Below are 20,545 nucleotides of genomic sequence, written 5' to 3'. Positions count from 1 at the left end.
GGCCAGTCCTCCTGGTACTGCAGCTGGGACATAAGAATGGTTTAACAACAATTGATCAGTAAACTAGGGAACGTTGCACATAATGAACTGTCATGGGGCCCTCCTGGTACTGCAGCTGGGACACATCAATGGTTTGAAAACATTGGGCCCGTTGCACATAATGAACAGTGATGCCCCCCCCCCCCCGGTACTAGGTAACGTTGCGCATTATTTTTGATATGGTGCCCTCTTTGTACAATTAAATAGTTTTCATAATCTGTAGTCCGAAATAGTGCATTTTGGGCATACTTTTTTCCTATATTGACATGAAAAGTAAACGTTTAGGAATACCCTGGATCTACTAGAGTATTGTGTCATTTAAGGAGTGCAATTTCGAGAAAAAAAATATAACTGGCCTATACTGAATTCATTCGCGAAAACGTAAGCAAAAGTCCTGTGTGTATGCTGTGTTAAGTGTGCTCCGTCACAAAGACAGCGCTTCCATGAACTCAAATTTATACTAACTATTTCCTGATATAAAGTCTTGACGTTTGAAAAAATAATAATAGAAATGCTAATATACGGTACGATGACTCGTGTACGGAGCAAACAAATAAACATAAAAACACTTCATTTCTTGTTTTTATTAAGCGTAAATTTATGTCATTGTTTTTACTCGGCCCAATTCAAATGCATCTATCCAAGTACGATAACTCCCGGCATGACTGTGGCGAGACCTGAAAAAAATTTGTCGTCTTATCAAACTAAGTTGTAATCAGCATTTCTGAAAATAACGACCAAGATGGACTTAAGCTTCTAATAATGAGATAAGCTATCTTATTTAAGTAATATAATAGAAGGTGACTTTATTTAAGTGCTTCATTAACAATCTACATTCATGATTTCAGTGTTTGCAATGTTATTTATAGACTCAATACACGCAATAATTGCATCAACACCCTTTAAGCCCCACTTGTATATATCTAAATATGTGAGCACATCATCAAATAGTTCACGTTTGAAAGTTAACAACGATGTCGTTAATCATGTTGTTAACTTTAACAAAGTTCTGAACAATCGGCCCTGCCTCATGAACAAATTAACAATTTCTAGTCCAAAATGGTGCATTTTTGGCGTATTTTATTCCTTTTCTTCTCCTATATCGAAATAAAAAGTAAACTTGGACGATTTTTTTTTTTGGGGGGGGGGGGGGACGGGGGGTGCCGTGTGCGCTAGTGGAAACTCTTACCGTATTCACAGACAACGTGGTGTGATGACGTGCATGATATATCGTCCCACGTGCCATTAACGGTCGGGAACATGGCCACACAATCCTCTCTAGAGTGTAGGTTGGCGCTGAAGTAGTTGGGCTTCCAGTTGGTGTAGACCGGTGCGGTGCCTAGAAGCGGAAAACGTATATAATATCTTTTGAAGATTGCTCATTAAAATTACCAAAATATAAGTATGAATAGTTTCTGATTGAAGGTACATCACTGTCAACGCCCCATCCCACACCCCCACCACCAGAAGTACGACAATCTGGAAACCTATTCCGTAACCGTTTGGATTAACAACAAAACATTTTGAATGTAACTTAAACATTTATAAATAGCGATTTGTCATAGATGGCCATATAGCGTTATTTTAAGGCCCGGTCCGTAGCTATGATTTTAAGGCTCCTATTACAAGCAGTAGTAAGGGAATATAACTGGACGTCCACCAGGTTATTTACCAGCCGATGTCTCGAAGGTGCCTTCAATGTTTCTGTCACTGATGTCCAGCCACACAGAGTCAGTCTGATGGTGTCTCTTCAAGAAACCCTCAATGTAGTTCTGCTCATTGGCGTTGTCAATAAGGAGGACCTTGCCACCGGCGTGGGTGCACGTGGTTTCCGCGCGCGTCCAGGAGCTGGTGGACAGGAGGAGTTCGTAGCAGCTTTGCTCGTACTGGGCCAAAAGATGGCGAGTACTGGTGGCAAGGTGAGATGGGCACAAGCTGCTGTCTCCTGAACATATTCAAGTCCACGTTACAGTGATAGTCTGTTGTACATGGCTATTCATCAAAATTCATACAGTGTTACTTCCCTTACAGTACAGTATTCTCTGCCACCATGCAAATCACGTGACCATTGATACTTAAATATCATATCTGAAAAGATGGTAAATTATCTTTATTTTTAAAATATTTTTTATGTTTTTTTTTTTTTTTAATATCAATGCACCTTGAATAATTGAAATTTGATGAAACCTATCTTAAAAGAGAGAAAACCACCAACATATCGGAAATAAAGTTTATATAGCTGAAATCTAGCTAAACTCGCATTGCGTAGATTCCTCTCAATCGTAACAACTAGGTCATCTCCGGCAAGCTTCGTCATATTTGTTGTATAATGCACGAGGTGTTCCGATTGTATCTATCTCTGCAATATACTTCACCAATCGGAACACCTCGGCCATAATCCAACGGATATTATTAGTATCTTCCATGGCCGAGAGTGTAAGATAGGTTCATCCCAACCCATAGGGTGTTTTGCGGATACGCGGTTTGGGATGAACCTATCTTAAACGAGCCTTTCCCCAAACCTCAGTTAAACAACATATAGTAATAATGTATTTTTATGTTCGTGGGCAAGATAAGGATTTCCAGAATGGGCAAATATTTGGATCAACTTATCTGGAGTGGGAGAAATGATGATCTTACCGTCTGACATAAGGGCAGCAGCGGGGAGAAGAGTTGTGTGATCCATGGAAACGCCAGCAACCGCGTCTGTGAAATTGTGGATGGTCATGTCAAATAACAGTGAGACATTGGAGAATAGGGTAACTCTTGTGTTTGAAAATAGTACGGTATGACCTTAAATACATGAAGGCTTAAAGCTGCACTCTTACAGATTGAACGTTTTGACATCTGTTTTTTTTTTGTCTTGAAACGAGAGATTTTTTTGCGATAATACATGGAAACCAATGATACAATACTGTTGACAAAAATCAGATCGAAGTATTTCATATTTATCATCGGTTGATGTTTTGTGCATTTTTCTTTAAGCGTTAGTAATGCTTTTAGCCATAAATCATTAATTTTCGAACGTAAATATGGAAAACTGCGGTCTGACCTGTTGTCACTCATATCACTGTTTTTCAGATATGTACGCAAAAATTGGCTCATTCCAAGACACAAAATTTCAAAACGGTAAATCTGTGAGAGTGCAGCTTTAAGTACAGACATATTATAACATCATTTTTATAGAATTACTGTACAAAAAGCTTTTTTCAACAACACACTGATAGGTACGAGTATTACTAAGGCGAATATTTGGTTAAATTAAAAAGCATCCTCAAAATACTCTAGTATGTCATTTTGTAGGGTATAGCTAATCATAAAGATTATCACACTCTGATTCACTATGTGTATGTGATATTATCGGAATTGACCAACCATGTATGTAGGATAAAGATTATCACATTCTGATTAACTATGTGTATGTGATATTATCGGAATTGACTAATCATGTATGTAGGATAAAGATTATCACACTCTGATTAACTATGTGTATGTGATATTATCGGAATTGACCAACCATGTATGTAGGATAAAGATTATCACACTCTGATTCACGATGTGTATGTGATATTATTGGAATTGATCAATCCTGTATGTAGGATAAAGATTATCACACTATGATTCACGATGTGTATGTGATATTATCGGAATTGACCAATCCTGTATGTAGGATAAAGATTATCACACTCTGATTCATTATGTGTATGTGATATTATCGGTATTGACCAACCATGACTGTAGGATAAAGATTATCACACTCTGATTCAAAATGTGTATGTGATATTATCGGAATCGACCAACCATGTCTGTAGGATAAAGATTATCACACTCTTGTTCACTATGTATATGTGATATTATCGAAATCGACCAACCATGTCTGTAGGATAAAAAAATATCACACTCTGATTCACTACGTGTGTGTGATATTACTGGAATTGACCAACTAAGCCTGTAGAATAAATATTATAACACTCTGATTCACTATGTGTATGTGATATTATCGGAATCGACCAACCATGTACGTACGATAAAGATTATCACACTCTTGTTAACTATGTGTATGTGATATTATCGGACGGATCACCAATATTTGTAGATGGACGGGCTCGGCCTAGCACTTAAAAAATGAAGAACAGATTAACAGGTTTGGTCACTGGAGAGCAAAACAGTATGTGCAAAATCCACCTATCAAACTTCCAAACTACTTCATATATAGAATCATATTTCGATTACTTCAATGCTACGATTTGCGAACAAGTTTATGTATTAGAATATAACCTACATTTACAGCCAATAAAATTGCAGATGGGCAATCATTAAGTACTAAGATTAATTATTAAGAATTTAAACGTTCGTGGTGGTTTAAAGGGTCCGCCTACTGCCAATCCCCCGATACACACTCCCTGTGTCAGATATTTCGTTGACAATGTGTCAGCAAATGAGGTTGTATTCCAAGACAGGTGACCTGAAGTAGTTTTTTAATGAATGCGAATTGGCTCGTTCGCTTCGCTCAGTCCGCCTATTCTTAATCATTAAAATGTTACGCCTTGTCATCCAACTATTACATAAAACATCCGATCTTACCGTATTCACATACGTAGGCATATGAGTGCGCAAGTGTACAGAAGACGTCTTCCCATTTGCCCTGGTCCTTGAACGACATTGCCACGCAGTCCTCGTTGTAGTGGAAGTCAGGGTTCAGTCTGTCAGCTACCCAGTTAGTGTACGTCACAGCATCACCTATTTCGAAGATATAGAGGATAATTGTTTGTTTCAGTGTGATGTATTTCACCGATTGAGCATCCAAAATCTATGTTCACGAGGTGAAATAAATTGCAATATGACACTGAAACAAATATTTTTATTTTTTTATTATTTACATGAGAAGGTATAATATGACAATTACTTGTAGATTATATTTTTTAAGACAAGCGCACTCAATTATACGTGAATGTGACGTCATGTCAGAAATGACGTTTCAAAACAAAATTTCAAAACAGTGAACTATATATGAAATAGATAATTTCACTGCTTTAAACAGAGACATATCAACTTTGTTACGCTGATAAATCTCTATAAACCACCGGAAAACATATAGTGAAAATTATTCGTTACCATAATAAAGTTCATATTACATGCTCAAAAATATTCGACATGAATTTCCCGTACTGAATATGTGGTTGCACATGGCCAAATGCTTGATGACCTAATCGGTGTTTTAATGACTTAGGCAGCCGCGAACAAGACTGCTTTGTTTGAGATACCAAATCGAGATAAATTACTCCATTCGCATGCATTTGTTTAACACTTTATGATTGAATGGAGATAAATCATATTGCTTTGCAGGCCGAACGAAACAGACGTCACTTTAAAGCTGCACTCTTACAAATTGACAGATTGACCTTTTTAAAAAATTGTCTCAGAATCAGCTCATTTTGTCATCCGTGCCTTCAATTCAATAATATAAGATAACTCACATAAAAAAGATCTTATTTGTTTGGTAAACTGCCGAAAATTGTATTATTCTTTAAGCGTAACTAATTAAAGCTTTTAGCCATAGAACATCAAGAAATATGAAAACTGCGATCTGCTCCTTTTTCAGCTGTCTTTTATCACTAGTTTTCAAGCATTTACGAAAAAATGGCTCATTCCAAGACAAAAATCAAAACAATCAAGCTGTTCGACTGCAGCTTTTAATGTCACAACTGATGATGAATCGACAAGACATGTCTAAAGTTTACCAGAACTCCACTCAAACGTCTCCTCCGTAGTTTTATCGTTCAGTCCAATCCATACATTATCTCCATGGTAAGCCGTCACCACCTGGAAGAGGAGGAGAAGTTTACGCATTATTACACGAACTACGTCAACTATGTATACTATAATTATTATGACTGCGTTTGTTGTGTGTTGCCCTGTATTAGTACCTTATTGATGTTATATGCTTGGCCGCAGTGACAGTACAGCCACGACCGGTCGGCTGCGACCCCCGACAATCACTTGTCGCTTTAATTATAATATAAGAAGCTGTATGTTCAAAATAGTTGTAGGTGATTGAACAGGTGTTGTCGGCTTCAGGTTTTCTACACAGTACCTACACACTTCCCCAACCAAGCTTATCGTGAGTTTTTTATTAATCGGTTATCGGAAGTAAGGCGACAAGTCTTATTATTGATCTTTGTTGCAGACCATCTCAAATAACGCAACTTTTCGTCAACGAATTGGCGAAAGATGCCATGACAACCATACGCCACATGTGTGCTGAACACAGATAAATAACAAGCACTCGACAATCTACCAGCACGTCATTGGCGACGGTGAACCCTCGTATTTCGTTAACCACAGCCTATTCATCATGTTGCTAAACCAGTTTTGTTATCTTGATCTGCCATAGTGGAACATTTTACTCGATATGTAGCCCCTCGAACAATTTACAAAGTGCCGAGATTAATTTTGCAGGAACATGATATTTAACTTATCCTTTATATAGGACGTTTTTAATTGATTTTAAAGAGTGTCAAGTTCTATGCGACGATCGGCAACTTATCGTAACTGATGGCTGCTTATCGTCGATTGTTTGCCAATCAGTTAACAACCAGTTGTCGACGTCCGCGCAAGAGGTACTAGTATGTCATCCGTCTTTTAAATCATTCGATATCATCCACTGACACTCGGCTATCAGTTCTACATCTAGTCGCATTATAAGATGTGACGTTTGTTCGTAGTCGCTAGCCACATCACTTAGGGTCGTCATGTTGTATATATTTGGGCGATTGCTCACACCGTTATTAAAGTTAACACCGTTGTTAACGTCATTTTTGTTAACTTTCAAATCATTACTGCTCTGGAAATTTAATGGATACACTTGAGATCTGCTGTATTTCTTACCAGATCTGAGACGATTGTTTCAGCTGTACTTGTATATATCTAAATATGTGAGCACTTTATCAACTATGTTACGTTTAAAAGTTCACAACGTGTCGTTAATCACATTGTTCTCTTTAACAAAAAAGACCCGAACAACCGACTTCTAGTGTATTTATACACTAACGAGAGCAGCTAAAAGCTTTACCTGCTACACAACTTCACAATATAAATCCAACGCCATAAATTGAAACCAACCTGGAAGATCCTGTCTTGCTGCTGGGCGTTTTCGATATGGGCCAGATGACCACCCCGGGATACACAGTCGTCCTCAGATCTCTGCCAGGGGTGGTGTGTCTTAATAAGCTCGTAGCAGGTCTGATCGATGGCAAAGAGGACACCGTTGTTCGCTGCTGCGTGGGTGTAGGCAGTCTTGCCACAACCGTATGTAGCTAAATGGATACAACCTAACGCGTTATAGCATGACGGGCAGGTGACGGGCATACGCGTTCGCCTGCATCTTACGCTGTGTTTGGTTAACGTATTTAGTTCACGCTAAAATTTGTTTTCAAGGAAATATAATTTTACTTCTTACACAACTAGAGGTATTCGGTCCGGAGTTCAGCAAATGGACTCAGGTGGGAATCCAGGATTCGACGCTTTAGGATGAGCACTCGGGGCGCAGTTTAGGGAGTGCATCGCCTCCGGCAAGAACGTTAAATAACTTACGCTACGTACTTGGTATAGAGGTTTGTATTAGACCCTCGCCCAAGAACATGCTGGCCAACTTAAGTCTAAAATGGTGCTTTATCGCGTAATTTGTGTATATTTTCTAATAAATATATCGTATTTATACGAAATGTTAACTTTGACACTATGACGGGATATGGTAAAATACACTTACCGGCGGCGGTCGTCATTGCCTCACTTAGTGAAACCAGTCCGGCCAGAACTATGAAAACTGTGTTTACCTCCATTGTGACGCTCCTTACTGTGGTATGTTAAAAAATAGATATATTATTAGTTCAACAGTCCGTAGTTAAGTTATTAAGTAAAATTTATTTTTTATTTTGTGACAGTAATTGCAAAAAATAAAATAATAAAATAAGTTTGAAGCGTTTTAGGCAGTCTTGGCGTATCGATACTTTTAAATGATTCTAACGAATACATATAATTGTAAATGATTCTAACGAATACATATCAGCGGACACAAGGTAAAACATGTACAGTTAAAATTCAAAGTAAGAACGTAGTCATATAAAACCGTTACCTTTGCGAATCGCGCGATAACTGATGTGCAAGACTTCCAATCAAAATGTTCGTAAAATGGAACTTACAGATAAGGTACTAGTTGAAGTCGGATTATTTCTATATGTGAACATAAGTGTGGTTCACCTCGTACACGATTTAAGGTCACTGTTTTGCTGACATGAAATGAACTATGCCTCATTTCTATGCCTTATCAATGTCTCGTACGTCTCCTGCCAACAAACAACCAGACATTTTAGAACAACTACATCTTTGAATAAAATCCTTAGACTCGGTTCAATGAAAGTAAACATCAAAATATTGAAACGGGAGGCTAGGTTAAAACGGCCGTCTCTGTTAACTGAAACTTAACATTAATATATTGAAACGGCCGTCTCTGTTAACTGAAACTTAACATTAATATATTGAAACGGCCGTCTCTGTTAACTAAAAACTTAACATTAATATATTGAAACGGCCGTCTCTGTTACTTGAAACTAAACATCAATATATTGAAACGGCCGTCTCTGTTACTTGAAACTAAACATCAATACATTGAAACGGCCGTCTCTGTTACTTGAAACTAAACATCAATATATTAAAACGGCCGTCTCCGTAAATTGAAACTTAACATCAATATATTGAAACGGTCGTCTCCGTAAAATGAAACTAAACATCAATACATTGAAACGGTCGTCTCTGTTACTTGAAACTAAACATCAATATATTGAAACGGCCGTCTCCGTAAAATGAAACTAAACATCAATACATTGAAACGGTCGTCTCTGTTACTTGAAACTAAACATCAATATATTGAAACGGTCGTCTCCGTTAAATGAAACTAAACATCAATACATTGAAACGGTCGTCTCTGTTACTTGAAACTAAACATCAATATATTCAAACGGTCGTCTCCGTAAAATGAAACCAAACATCAATACATTGAAACGGTCGTCTATGTTACTTGAAACTAAACATCAATACATTGAAACGTCCTACTCTGAAACATCAATACATTGAAACGGTCGTCTCCGTAAATTGAAACTAAACATCAGTTCATTGAAACGGCCGTCTCTGTTAATTCGAGGTTAACATCTATACATTGAAACGGCCGTCTCCGTAAAATGAAACTAAACATCAATACATTGAAACGTCCTACTCTGAAACATCAATACATTGAAACGGTCATCTCCGTAAAATGAAACTAAACATCAATTCATTGAAACGGCCGTCTCTGTTAATTCGAGGTTAACATCTATACATTGAAACGGCCGTCTCCGTAAAATGAAACTAAACATCAATACATTGAAACGGCCGTTTCTGTTAATTGAAAGTAAACATCAATACATTTAAACGGTCACTATCGTAAATTGAAACTAAACATCAATACATTGAAACGGCCGTCTAGGTAAATTGAAACTAAACCTCAATACATCGAAACGATCGTCTCTGTTAATTGAAACTAAACATCAATACATTGAAACGGTCGTCTAAGTAAATTAAAACTAAACATCAATACATTGTGTAAATTGAAACTAAACATCAATACATTGAAATGGTCGTCTCCGGTAATTGAAACTAAACATTAATACATTGAAACGGCCGTCTAGGTTAATTGAAACTAAACATCAATACATTAAAACGGTCGTCTCCGTTAATTGAAACTAAACATCAATACAATGAAACGGCCGTCTAGGTTAATTGAAACTAAACATCAATGCATTGAAACGATCGTCTCTGTTAATTGAAACTAAACATCAACACATTGAAACGGTCGTCTAAGTAAATTAAAACTAAACATCAATACATTGTGTAAATTGAAACTAAACATCAATACATTGAAATGGTCGTCTCCGGTAATTGAAACTAAACATCAATACATTGAAACGGTCGTCTAGGTTAATTGAAACTAAACATCAATACATTGAAACGGCCGTCTCTGTTAATTAAAACTAAACATCAATACAATGAAACGGCCGTCTAGATAATTGAAACTAAACATCAATACATTGAAACGGCCGTCTCTGTTAATTGGAGGTAAACATCTATACATTGAAACGGTCATCTACGTAAATTGAAACTAAACATCAATACATTGAAACGGCCGTCCAGGTTAATTGAAACTAAAAATTAATACATTAAAACAGTCGTCTCTGTTAATTGAAACTAAACATCAATACATTGAAACGGCCGTCTAGGTTAATTGAATATTAATATTAATACATTGAAACGATCGTCAGTGGTAATTGAAACTGAACATCAATACATTCAAACGGTCGTATAAGTAAATTGAAACTAAACATCAATTCATTTTAACGGCCGTCTCCGTAAAATGAAACTTAACATCAATACATTAAAACAGCCGTCCCTGTTAATTGAAACTAAACATCAATACATTGAAACGGCCGTCTCCGTAAAATAAAACTTTACAATAATACATTGAAATGGTCGTCTCTGTTAATTGAAACTAAACATCAATACATCGAAACGGCCGTCTCTGTTTATTGAAGGTAAACATCAATACATTGAAACGGCCGTCTCTGTTAATTGAAACTAAACATCAATACATTAAAACGGTCGTCTCTATTATTTGAAACTAAACGTCAATACATTGAAACGATCGTCTCTGTTAATTGAAACTAAACATCAATACATTGAAACGGCTGTCTCTGTTAATTGAAACTTAACATCAATACATTGAAACGGCCGTCTAGGTTAATTGAAACTAAACATCAATACATTGAAACGATCGTGTGTGTCGTATGAGTAAATTGAAACTAAACATTAATACATTGAAACGATCGTCTCTGCTAATTGAAACTAAACATCAATACATTGAAACGACCGTCTCTGTTAATTGAAACTTAACATCAATACATTGAAACGATCGTCTCTGTTAATTGAATCTAAACATCAATACATTGAAACGGTCGTATAAGTAAATTGAAACTAAACATTAATACATTGAAACGGCCGTCTCTGTTACTTGAAACTAAACATCAATACATTGAAACGGCCATCTCCGTAAAATGAAACTAAACATCAAATACATTGAAACGGTCGTCTCCGTAAAATGAAACTTAACATCAATACATTAAAATGGTCGTCTCTGTTAATTGAAACTAAACATCAATACATTGAAACGGCCGTCTCTGTTACTTAAAACTAAACATCAATACATTGAAACGGCCGTCTCCGTAAAATGAAACTTAACATCAATACATTGAAATGGTCGTCTCTGTTAATTGAAACTAAACATCAATACATTGAAACGGCCGTCTCCGTGAAATGAAACTTAACATCAATACATTGAAATGGTCGTCTCTGTTAATTGAAACTAAACATCAAAACATTGAAACGGCCGTCTCCGTAAAATGAAACTTAACATCAATACATTGAAATGGTCGTCTCTGTTAATTGAAACTAAACATCAATACATTGAAACGGCCGTCTCTGTTAGTTGAAACAAAACATTAATACATTGAAACGACCGTCTCCGTAAAATGAAACTTAACATCAATACATTGAAATGGTCGTCTCTGTTAATTGAAACTAAACATCAAAACATTGAAACGGCCGTCTCCGTAAAATGAAACTTAACATCAATACATTGAAATGGTCGTCTCTGTTAATTGAAACTAAACATCAATACATTGAAACGGCCGTCTCTGTTAATTGAAACAAAACATTAATACATTGAAACGGCCGTCTCTGTTACTTAAAACTAAACATCAATACATTGAAACGGCCGTCTTCGTAAATTGAAACTAAACATCAATACATTGAAGCGTCCGTCTCTGTTAATTGAAACTTAACATCAATACATTGAAACGTCCGTCTCTGTTAATTGAAACTAAACATCAATACATTGAAACGGTCGTCTCCGTAAATTGAAACTAAACATGAATACATTGAAACGGCCGTCTCGGTTAATTGAAACTAAACATCAATACATTAAAACGGTCGTCTCTGTTAATTGAAACTAAACATCAATACATTGAAACGATCGTCTGTGTTAATTGAAACTAAACATCAATACATTGAAACGGTCGTATAAGTAAATTGAAACTAAACATCAATAAATTAAAACGGTCGTATAAGTAAATTAAAACTAAACATCAATTCAATTGAAACGGCCGTCTCTGTAAAATGAAACTAAACATCTGTACATTGAAACGGCCGTCTCCGTAAAATAAAACTTAACATTAATAAATTGAAACGGTCGTCTCTGTTAATTGAAACTAAACATCAATACATTGAAACGGCCGTCTCTGTTTATTGAAAGTAAACATCAATCCATTAAAACGGTCATCTCCGTAAATTGAAACTAAACATCAATACATTGAAACGGCCGTCTAGGTTGATTGAAACTAAACATCAATACATTGAAACGGCCGTCTCTGTTAATTGAAACTAAACATCAATACATTGAAACGGCCGTCTCTGTTACTTGAAACTAAACATCAATACATTGAAACGGCCGTCTAGGTTAATTGAAACTAAACATCAATACATTGAAACGATCGTCTCTGTTAATTGAAACTAAGCATCAATACATTGAAATGGTCGTATAAGTAAATTGAAACTAAACATCAATACAATGAAACGGTCGTCTCCGTAAATTGAAACTAAACATCAATGCATTGAAACGGTCGTCCAAGTAAATTAAAACTAAACATCAATACATTGCGTAAATTGAAACTTAACAGCAATACATTGAAACGGCCGTCTCTGTTAATTGAAACTTAACATCAATACATTGAAACGGCCGTCTCCGTAAAATGAAACTAAACATCAATACATTGAAACGGCCGTCTCTGTCAATTGAAACTAAACATCAATACATTGAAACGGCCGTCTCTGTTACTTGAAACTAAACATCAATACATTGAAACGGCCGTCTCCGTAAAATGAAACTAAACATCAATACATTGAAACGGCCGTCTCTGTTAATTGAAACTAAACATCAATACATAGAAACGGCCGTCTAGGTAAATTGAAACTAAACCTCAATGCATTGAAACGGCCGTCTCTGTTAATTGAAAGCAAACATCAATACATTGAAACGGTCGTCTCTGTTAATTGAAGGTAAACATCAATACATTGAAACGGCCGTCTCTGTTAATTGAAACTAAACATAAATACATTGAAACGGCCGTCTCCGTAAAATGAAACTAAACATCAATACATTGAAAAGGTCGTCTCTAATAATTGAAACTAAACATCAATATATTGAAACGGCCGTCTCCGTAAAATGAAACTAAACATCAATACATTGAAACGGTCGTCTCTAATAATTGAAACTAAACATCAATACATTGAAACGGCCGTTTCCATAAAATGAAACTAAACATCAATACATTGAAATGGTCGTCTCTGTTAATTGAAACTAAACATCAATACATTGAAACGGCCGTCTCCGTAAATTGAAACTAAACATCAATACATTGAAACGGCCGTCTCCGTAAATTGAAACTAAACATCAATACATTGAAACGGCCGTCTCTGTTAATTGAAAGTAAGCATCAATACATTGAAACAGTCGTCTCTAATAATTGAAACTAAACATCAATACATTGAAACGGCCGTCTCCGTAAAATGAAACTTAACATCAATACATTGAAATGGTCGTCTCTGTTAATTGAAACTAAACATCAATACATTGAAACGGCCGTCTCCGTAAATTGAAACTAAACATCAATACATTGAAACGGCCGTCTCTGTTAATTGAAAGTAAACATCAATACATTTAAACGTTCACTATCGTAAATTGAAACTTAACATCAATACATTGAAACGGCCGTCTAGGTAAATTGAAACTAAACCTCAATACATCGAAACGATCGTCTCTGTTAATTGAAACTAAACATCAATACATTGAAACGGTCGTCTAAGTAAATTAAAACTAAACATCAATACATTGTGTAAATTGAAACTAAACATCAATACATTGAAATGGTCGTCTCCGGTAATTGAAACTAAACATCAATACATTGAAACGGCCGTCTAGGTTAATTGAAACTAAACATCAATACATTAAAACGGTCGTCTCCGTTAATTGAAACTAAACATCAATACAATGAAACGGCCGTCTAGGTTAATTGAAACTAAACATCAATGCATTGAAACGCTCGTCTCCGTTAATTGAAACTAAACATCAATACATTGAAACGGCCGTCTCCGTTAATTGAAACTAAACATGAATACATTAAAACGGTCGTCTCCGTTAATTGAAACTAAACATCAATACAATGAAACGGCCGTCTAGGTTAATTGAAACTAAACATCAATACATTGAAACGCTCGTCTCCGTTAATTGAAACTAAACATCAATACATTGCGTAAATTGAAACTAAACATCAATACATTGAAGCGGTCGTCTCTGTTAATTGAAACTAAACATCAATACATTAAAACGGCCGTCTCTGTTAATTGAAACTAAACATCAATACATTTAAAACGGTCGTCTCCGTAAATTGAAACTAAACATCAATACATTGAAACGGTCGTCTCCGTTAATTGAAACTAAACATCAATATATTGAAACGGTCGTCTCCGTAAATTGAAACTAAACATCAATACATCGAAACGGCCGTCTCCGTCAAATGAAACTAAATATCAATACATTGAAACGGTCGTCTGTGTTAATTGAAACTAAACATCAATACATTGAAACGGTAGTCTGGGTAATTGAGTATAAACACGCATGCATTGGAACAGCAGTCACTGTATATGAATCTAAACATGCATTTCTGAAAACAGCGGCATCGGTAATTGAATCTAAACACGCATACACTGAAATAGCAGTCTCGGTTATTGGATCTAAACACGCATACACTGAAATAGCAGTCTCGGTTATTGAATCTTAACAAGCATACACTGAAATAGCAGTCTCGGTTATTGAATCTAAACACGCATACATTGACGTTACCACTTACTAAGTGAATTTCGCAAATCATAAGTTGATAACCAGTTGTATAAATATATTTATAGATCAGTGGTAACACGAATCTTATTACGTTAACAGGTTAGTATGTTACTTATTCAGTAAGTGGAATTCGCAAACCATAGCTAGATAGCCTGTTAATGTTGTACAGTTAAAAAAAGGTAACAGGTGGCAGTTCTGGGCACGTTCAAGCCTGTTTTTAGTCTTATGATATTTATCTTACCAAAAAAGTAACGCGAATATTAACTAGATAGCTAGATAGTTATCGCGAAAATTAAGTGGTTAACATGAAAAAATTGCGAACGTTAACAGGTTATCTTACGGCAGTAATATGCCACCATACTATTAATTTTAGTTTATTTTGCTCTTCGCTCAGTATAGGGACGCATCAACAGAGTTGCACCAATACTTATCCTACGATAAACACAACTGAAGCATGTTGATAAACAATTCAAAAACAGTATATCTTTCTCTTTTATTTTAAAAACTAAACAAATTACACTTAATCGGTTATTGACAAAATGGAATCTATCCAAGGACGATGACGCCAGGTAGTTGTGAGATTACTTCTGAAAACATAGACATTCATTTCAAACAACAACACAAACATACAACATGTCTGTGAGTTCGTAAGTTAAATATCATGAAATGAACGATAGGGCTGTTTGAGGTACAGCCTAAATCCATGTAAAGTACATTTAGAACTAGACATAATTTTATTTGCACATATCAGTGTTTTACCCTATCGGGATGGGGCTATAGTGGTCCTTAGACAGGCTGGATCTTGACAGTCGCGGTGGACATCTGACGCATTTCCAAACTCAGGGGTTTTGACAGGTTTCCCTTTTCCCAGCCCCAACCCCATTCAAACATTGGAGTCAAACATTGATTAGAACATTGGCATGCATTGTTTAGATGAATGTTGTTGGTAAAAACCATTTGTGTACCAACAATGATGTTTTTTTAAAAAGATATATCACAATGAAATTAAGCATTGCGATGTTGTGAACTTCACGGACAAAGCAAGGCTTGCATTCAATAAGCATCACCCTTGAATAAATGAAAGCCAATCATTCACAGATGTATTAGTATGCGGAACTGTACCCAACTGCGTCCCACGTTCCATTATGGCTGGGGTAGAGGGCTGCACAATCTGCCTGGCTGGTCACAGAGAAGCCTTGCTTCCAGTTGGTGTACGTAGGCTGGTTGCCTGAAGACGAAAACAAATTGTACTATTCCATACTTATGTGAAAAACTACAGAAACAAGCTCAGTAGCCAAAGGCTTAAACATTAATACAGTTTAATGGCACTGGGTAAACGACAAAGACATAGAACACAAAAACAAAAAATCACAAACAAGAAACATGGAAGAACAGCACAAAACTCCACAAACAGCACAGTGCATACATACTATACATATATATATATAAAAAAACTAGGTATGTTTATCAAGGATTGTTAGGTACCGCCTTGGAACGATTTAAATATTTATTTATTTATTTATTTATTTATTTATTTATTTATTTATTTATTTATTTATTTATTTATTTATTTATTTATTTATTTATTTATTCATTCATTCATTCATTCATTCATTCATTCATTCATTCATTCATTCATTTATTTATTTATTCAATCTATATTTGTCGTTATTGAGTATTACTATGAGGCTTCTTGATCGATCTGGCTAACATATAATTATCAACAGTCCAATATAGTGAATTGCACACAGTGGCTTGATGACAGGATATTAGGGGTGTATGGGATAAACACCCACAGTGGTTTACATACATAATTTCATGATAAAATATTATTGTTAAACATCCCATCTACGTGATCGCTTTAGACCAATCGGATAGTGTCATTTATGTAAGAGTTGATATAGAAAATATTACCGTCAGAGGTAATGAATGTGCCTTGACGTGTTTATCATTTAGATCCAGCCAAACAGCCCCCGTTGGGTGATGTCTCTTCCAAAAGTTATCAATGTAGGTCTGCTTATTGGCGTTGTCAATACGAATCAAATGTCCACCAACTCGTTCACAATTGTTGATCGAATGGGCCCATGTGGTGGGTGAATTTATGACTTCGTAGCAGCTCTGTTCGTACACGGCCAAGATGTGGCGAGTGCTTGTTACGAGACGAGGTGGGCACAGGCTTTTATCCCCTGAAGGTATTGTAAATGGCATGGAAAAACATAAGACAGACAAGTAGTTTCAAGAAAATATATTTATAGCTCGACAACACCAAAAAAAAACCGTTTGTCTTTTGCTGTCGGGCCCAATTTCTCGAACACTCTTTAAGCTGCACTCTCACAGATATACCATTTTTACAACTTTTTTTATTTTTTGTTTTGGAAAAAGCATTTTTTTGCATAAATATCTGCAAACCAATGATAAAAGATTGCTGATCAGAGCGCATATTTGCATCTGTTTTCAAAAATGAATGTTTTATGGCTTAAACCGTTACTAACCGTTACTAACGGTTTAAGAAAAATGCATAAAACATGAATATTTAAACATAAATATAAAAATCTGCGATCTATTTTTTTGTCAGCAGCCTTATATCACTGGTTTCCATGGATTTTCGCAAAAAATTGGCTCGTACCAAGACAAAAAATAAAAAAGCTGTCAAAACGTTCAATTTGTAAGAGAGCAGCTTTAAGTCCTTTGTAGTAGAATTAAGCAGTAATGTATTGTGATACTTTTAAAGATGCACTCTCACTGATTTTTTTGTCTCAGTTTTTCAAATTTACGTTCAATTTTAAGGATTTAAGGCTAAAATCGTGACTAACGCTCTAAGAAAAATGCATAAAACATCAATGTTTTATCATAAATATTACAACCTGCAATCTGATCTATTGTCAGCAGTCTTAAATCACTGGTTTCCATGCATTTTCGTAAAATTGTCGTGTTCCAAGCCAAAAATAAAAAAAGTTGTCAAAACGTTCAATCTGTGAGAATGCAGCTTTAAAGGAAGATCTCTTTATCAAGTTTGCACTCTGTGTCAGGTAAAAGTTTTAGGGCAAGTTATTACTTATATACCCTATATCCAAATGAACTTACACTTCACATAGTTGTTGATTACTCTCACACATTTAGTTACATAACTTCTTATTATTCTAAATACAAATCATAGCCCTTGAACAACTTCAAAAGTTTGGTTAAAGTTCTCAGGTAACTTTTGGTTTACTCAGATCTCAAATACTGTTCATTCAATGGCCTTCATACTTTACAAAATAGCCATCACACAATAAGGTTGTATAACTCTATATTAACCATAAATACATTTTATGGCCCTTGATTGCCTCTATTTGCCTTTTGTATTGATTTTTGACAAGCACATTTTAATATTTTGAACCAGGTTTTCCTAGTGTCAAGTTATTTGGTTATTAGAATAAAGTACGTCAATGTTCGGGCGGCCGACGAGAGGGCGGCGTCAAACTCACCTATTTTATCGAATCATTTTAGTTAATTTTGACATATAGTGACCAAACTTGGTATACAGGAATAGTTTAAAGATATTTAATGGGATTGCGTTTGGGCCACTAGAGTCATGGTCAGGGCCACTGTTACTAAAACTAAAAAATGGTTAATACTGAATAACTTACTAACCCTAACTAACCATAATAAGCCAGGGTGCACATATTGTGACTAAACTTGGTATATAGTAAGAGTTTATGGATACTTTGCATGATATTGCATTTTTGGCCCGTAGGGTTAAGGTCACTGTTACTTAAAATAGAAAAACGGTTGATCCTGAATAACTGTAGTAAGGTTAACAGCTTGAGACCAAACTTAGTTTATAGAAAGAATTTACGGAGACCTTGCATGGCATAGCGTTTTGGGCCCCTTAGTAAGGGTCAATATCAATATCACTGTTACTAAATAAAGATAACCGTTTGGTTTTGAATATCTTTAGTTAGGATTTGACATATTGTGATCAAACTTGGTGTGTAGGAATAGTTAATGGAGGACTAGCATCTGGGACCCATACGGTCAAGGTCACCGTTACCAAAAATAGAGAAAAAACAGTTATAACTGAATCTCAGAGCGGCTTAGTTTTTCAGTTAATATTAAAATTATGGGTTTTTAATTATATAATCAGTAATTTACTAATCTTTAACCTACCATCCGACATGAAAGCGGCCGTTGGGGTCAGAGTGGTGTGTTCCATGGAAACTCCAGCAACCGCGTCTGCGAAATAAAATGGAATTTTATTGCGAATTATTTCAATGCATTCAGATATTAAAGCCCCAAATACATCCAATCTATGACGGTGTTGCAGTCCCAATTACGATTAAGTAATTTACCTTATTCTTAGAAAAAATAAATAGCAATAAATAATTTTTCACTGTGTAAGACATGAAGGAGTCTTAGTGTGTCCTGAAAATCACATCACCATATACTTGCTATACTATCTCAAGGGGCGGATCCAAGTTTCGACGTTAGATGTGGCGTAACTAAGGGACGTTCCCTTTTGACCTGCCCCCTTCCCTCAGAAACGAAATTTATATTGGTTTAAAGTGTTGGCAGGGGTGTTTGGGGGTCCTACCTTAAGAAAATGTTATCAATTTCAAGTCGGAAAAATTTATACCACCATAATCACGTACACAACATATATTCATATATAGCACTGTGTCTCACCATATTCGCAGACATAACCATACGAGTTCGCTAGTGTACAGAAGACATCTTCCCATTTGCCTTGTTCGTTGAACATCATTACCACACAGTCTCCGTTGTAGTGGAAATCAACGTCCAGTCTGCCAGTTACCCAATTAGTGTACGTCACTGGACCACCTGCAGCAGGATAAACCATTGGCATACATGTAAAACAATGAAATAACATGGGCGGACCCAGGAATTGACGTTAGGGGATGCGTAACTTAGGGGCGCCCCTCCATCAAAACCGAAAGTCTATGGCATAAGGTGTTTGCATGGAAATTTGGGGTTACTCCCTCTAGAACAAAAAATGTAGTCGGAAATGCATTATGAGCATATTTTATAACGTTTTCTCCCTTAAAAAATACAGTCAGACGATTTTAGAGGGGGCGCGCGCCGGATGCGCCCCCTCTAAAACCGCTAGTGAATAGTGTTAAACTCTAACCTTTGCTCACCAAAAGATAATTCGTTATTAAATTTTACCTAAACATTTCTGTACAGATTTTCCTCCAACTTGATATTATTGACTCCTGGATGATCTTCGATGGTTAAACAATATTCAGGGTCTTTGAACAGCAAAGTATGAAGTAAACTTTTAAATGTATACATGGCTTACCCGAACTCCACTCAAACGTCTCCTCTGTGGTTTTGTCATTCAGTCCTATCCACGCATTACCACCGACTAGAAAACCTTCACCACCTAAAGAAGGAGCGTGTTGAAATATATACTGTTGTTGTTTGTTTATTTGATTTTTATCAAGGTCTGCCCGCGCCCATTGGCTT

The 20,545-nt window shown here is 36.0% G+C and overlaps 2 protein-coding genes across 2 annotated transcripts; both read right to left on the bottom strand.

The window, feature by feature from the left end:
- Window positions 1-608: 608 nt before the first annotated feature.
- LOC128203343 (macrophage mannose receptor 1-like) lies at window positions 609-8,220 on the bottom strand. Its single transcript, XM_052904724.1, has 9 exons — window positions 8,174-8,220; window positions 7,808-7,894; window positions 7,162-7,355; window positions 5,781-5,862; window positions 4,624-4,779; window positions 2,680-2,745; window positions 1,712-1,984; window positions 1,229-1,378; window positions 609-716 (listed from the first exon to the last, which is right to left on the bottom strand). Exons 2-9 carry the CDS (start codon window positions 7,878-7,880, stop codon window positions 676-678), a joined length of 1,035 nt encoding a protein of 344 aa, XP_052760684.1. The 5' UTR covers window positions 7,881-7,894; window positions 8,174-8,220; the 3' UTR covers window positions 609-675.
- An 8,006-nt stretch (window positions 8,221-16,226) lies between these two features.
- LOC128246478 (C-type lectin domain family 7 member A-like) lies at window positions 16,227-19,796 on the bottom strand. Its single transcript, XM_052964701.1, has 4 exons — window positions 19,745-19,796; window positions 19,229-19,294; window positions 16,994-17,265; window positions 16,227-16,307 (listed from the first exon to the last, which is right to left on the bottom strand). The coding sequence occupies exons 2-4, from the start codon at window positions 19,272-19,274 to the stop codon at window positions 16,263-16,265; spliced, it is 363 nt and encodes a 120-aa protein (XP_052820661.1). The 5' UTR covers window positions 19,275-19,294; window positions 19,745-19,796; the 3' UTR covers window positions 16,227-16,262.
- Between the last annotated feature and the right edge of the window lie 749 nt (window positions 19,797-20,545).

Source organism: Mya arenaria, chromosome 9, assembly GCF_026914265.1.
Source record: "Mya arenaria isolate MELC-2E11 chromosome 9, ASM2691426v1".
In the NCBI taxonomy this organism is placed as follows: Eukaryota; Metazoa; Mollusca; class Bivalvia; order Myida; family Myidae; genus Mya; species Mya arenaria.
This window is presented reverse-complemented; position numbering and strand designations above follow the sequence as displayed.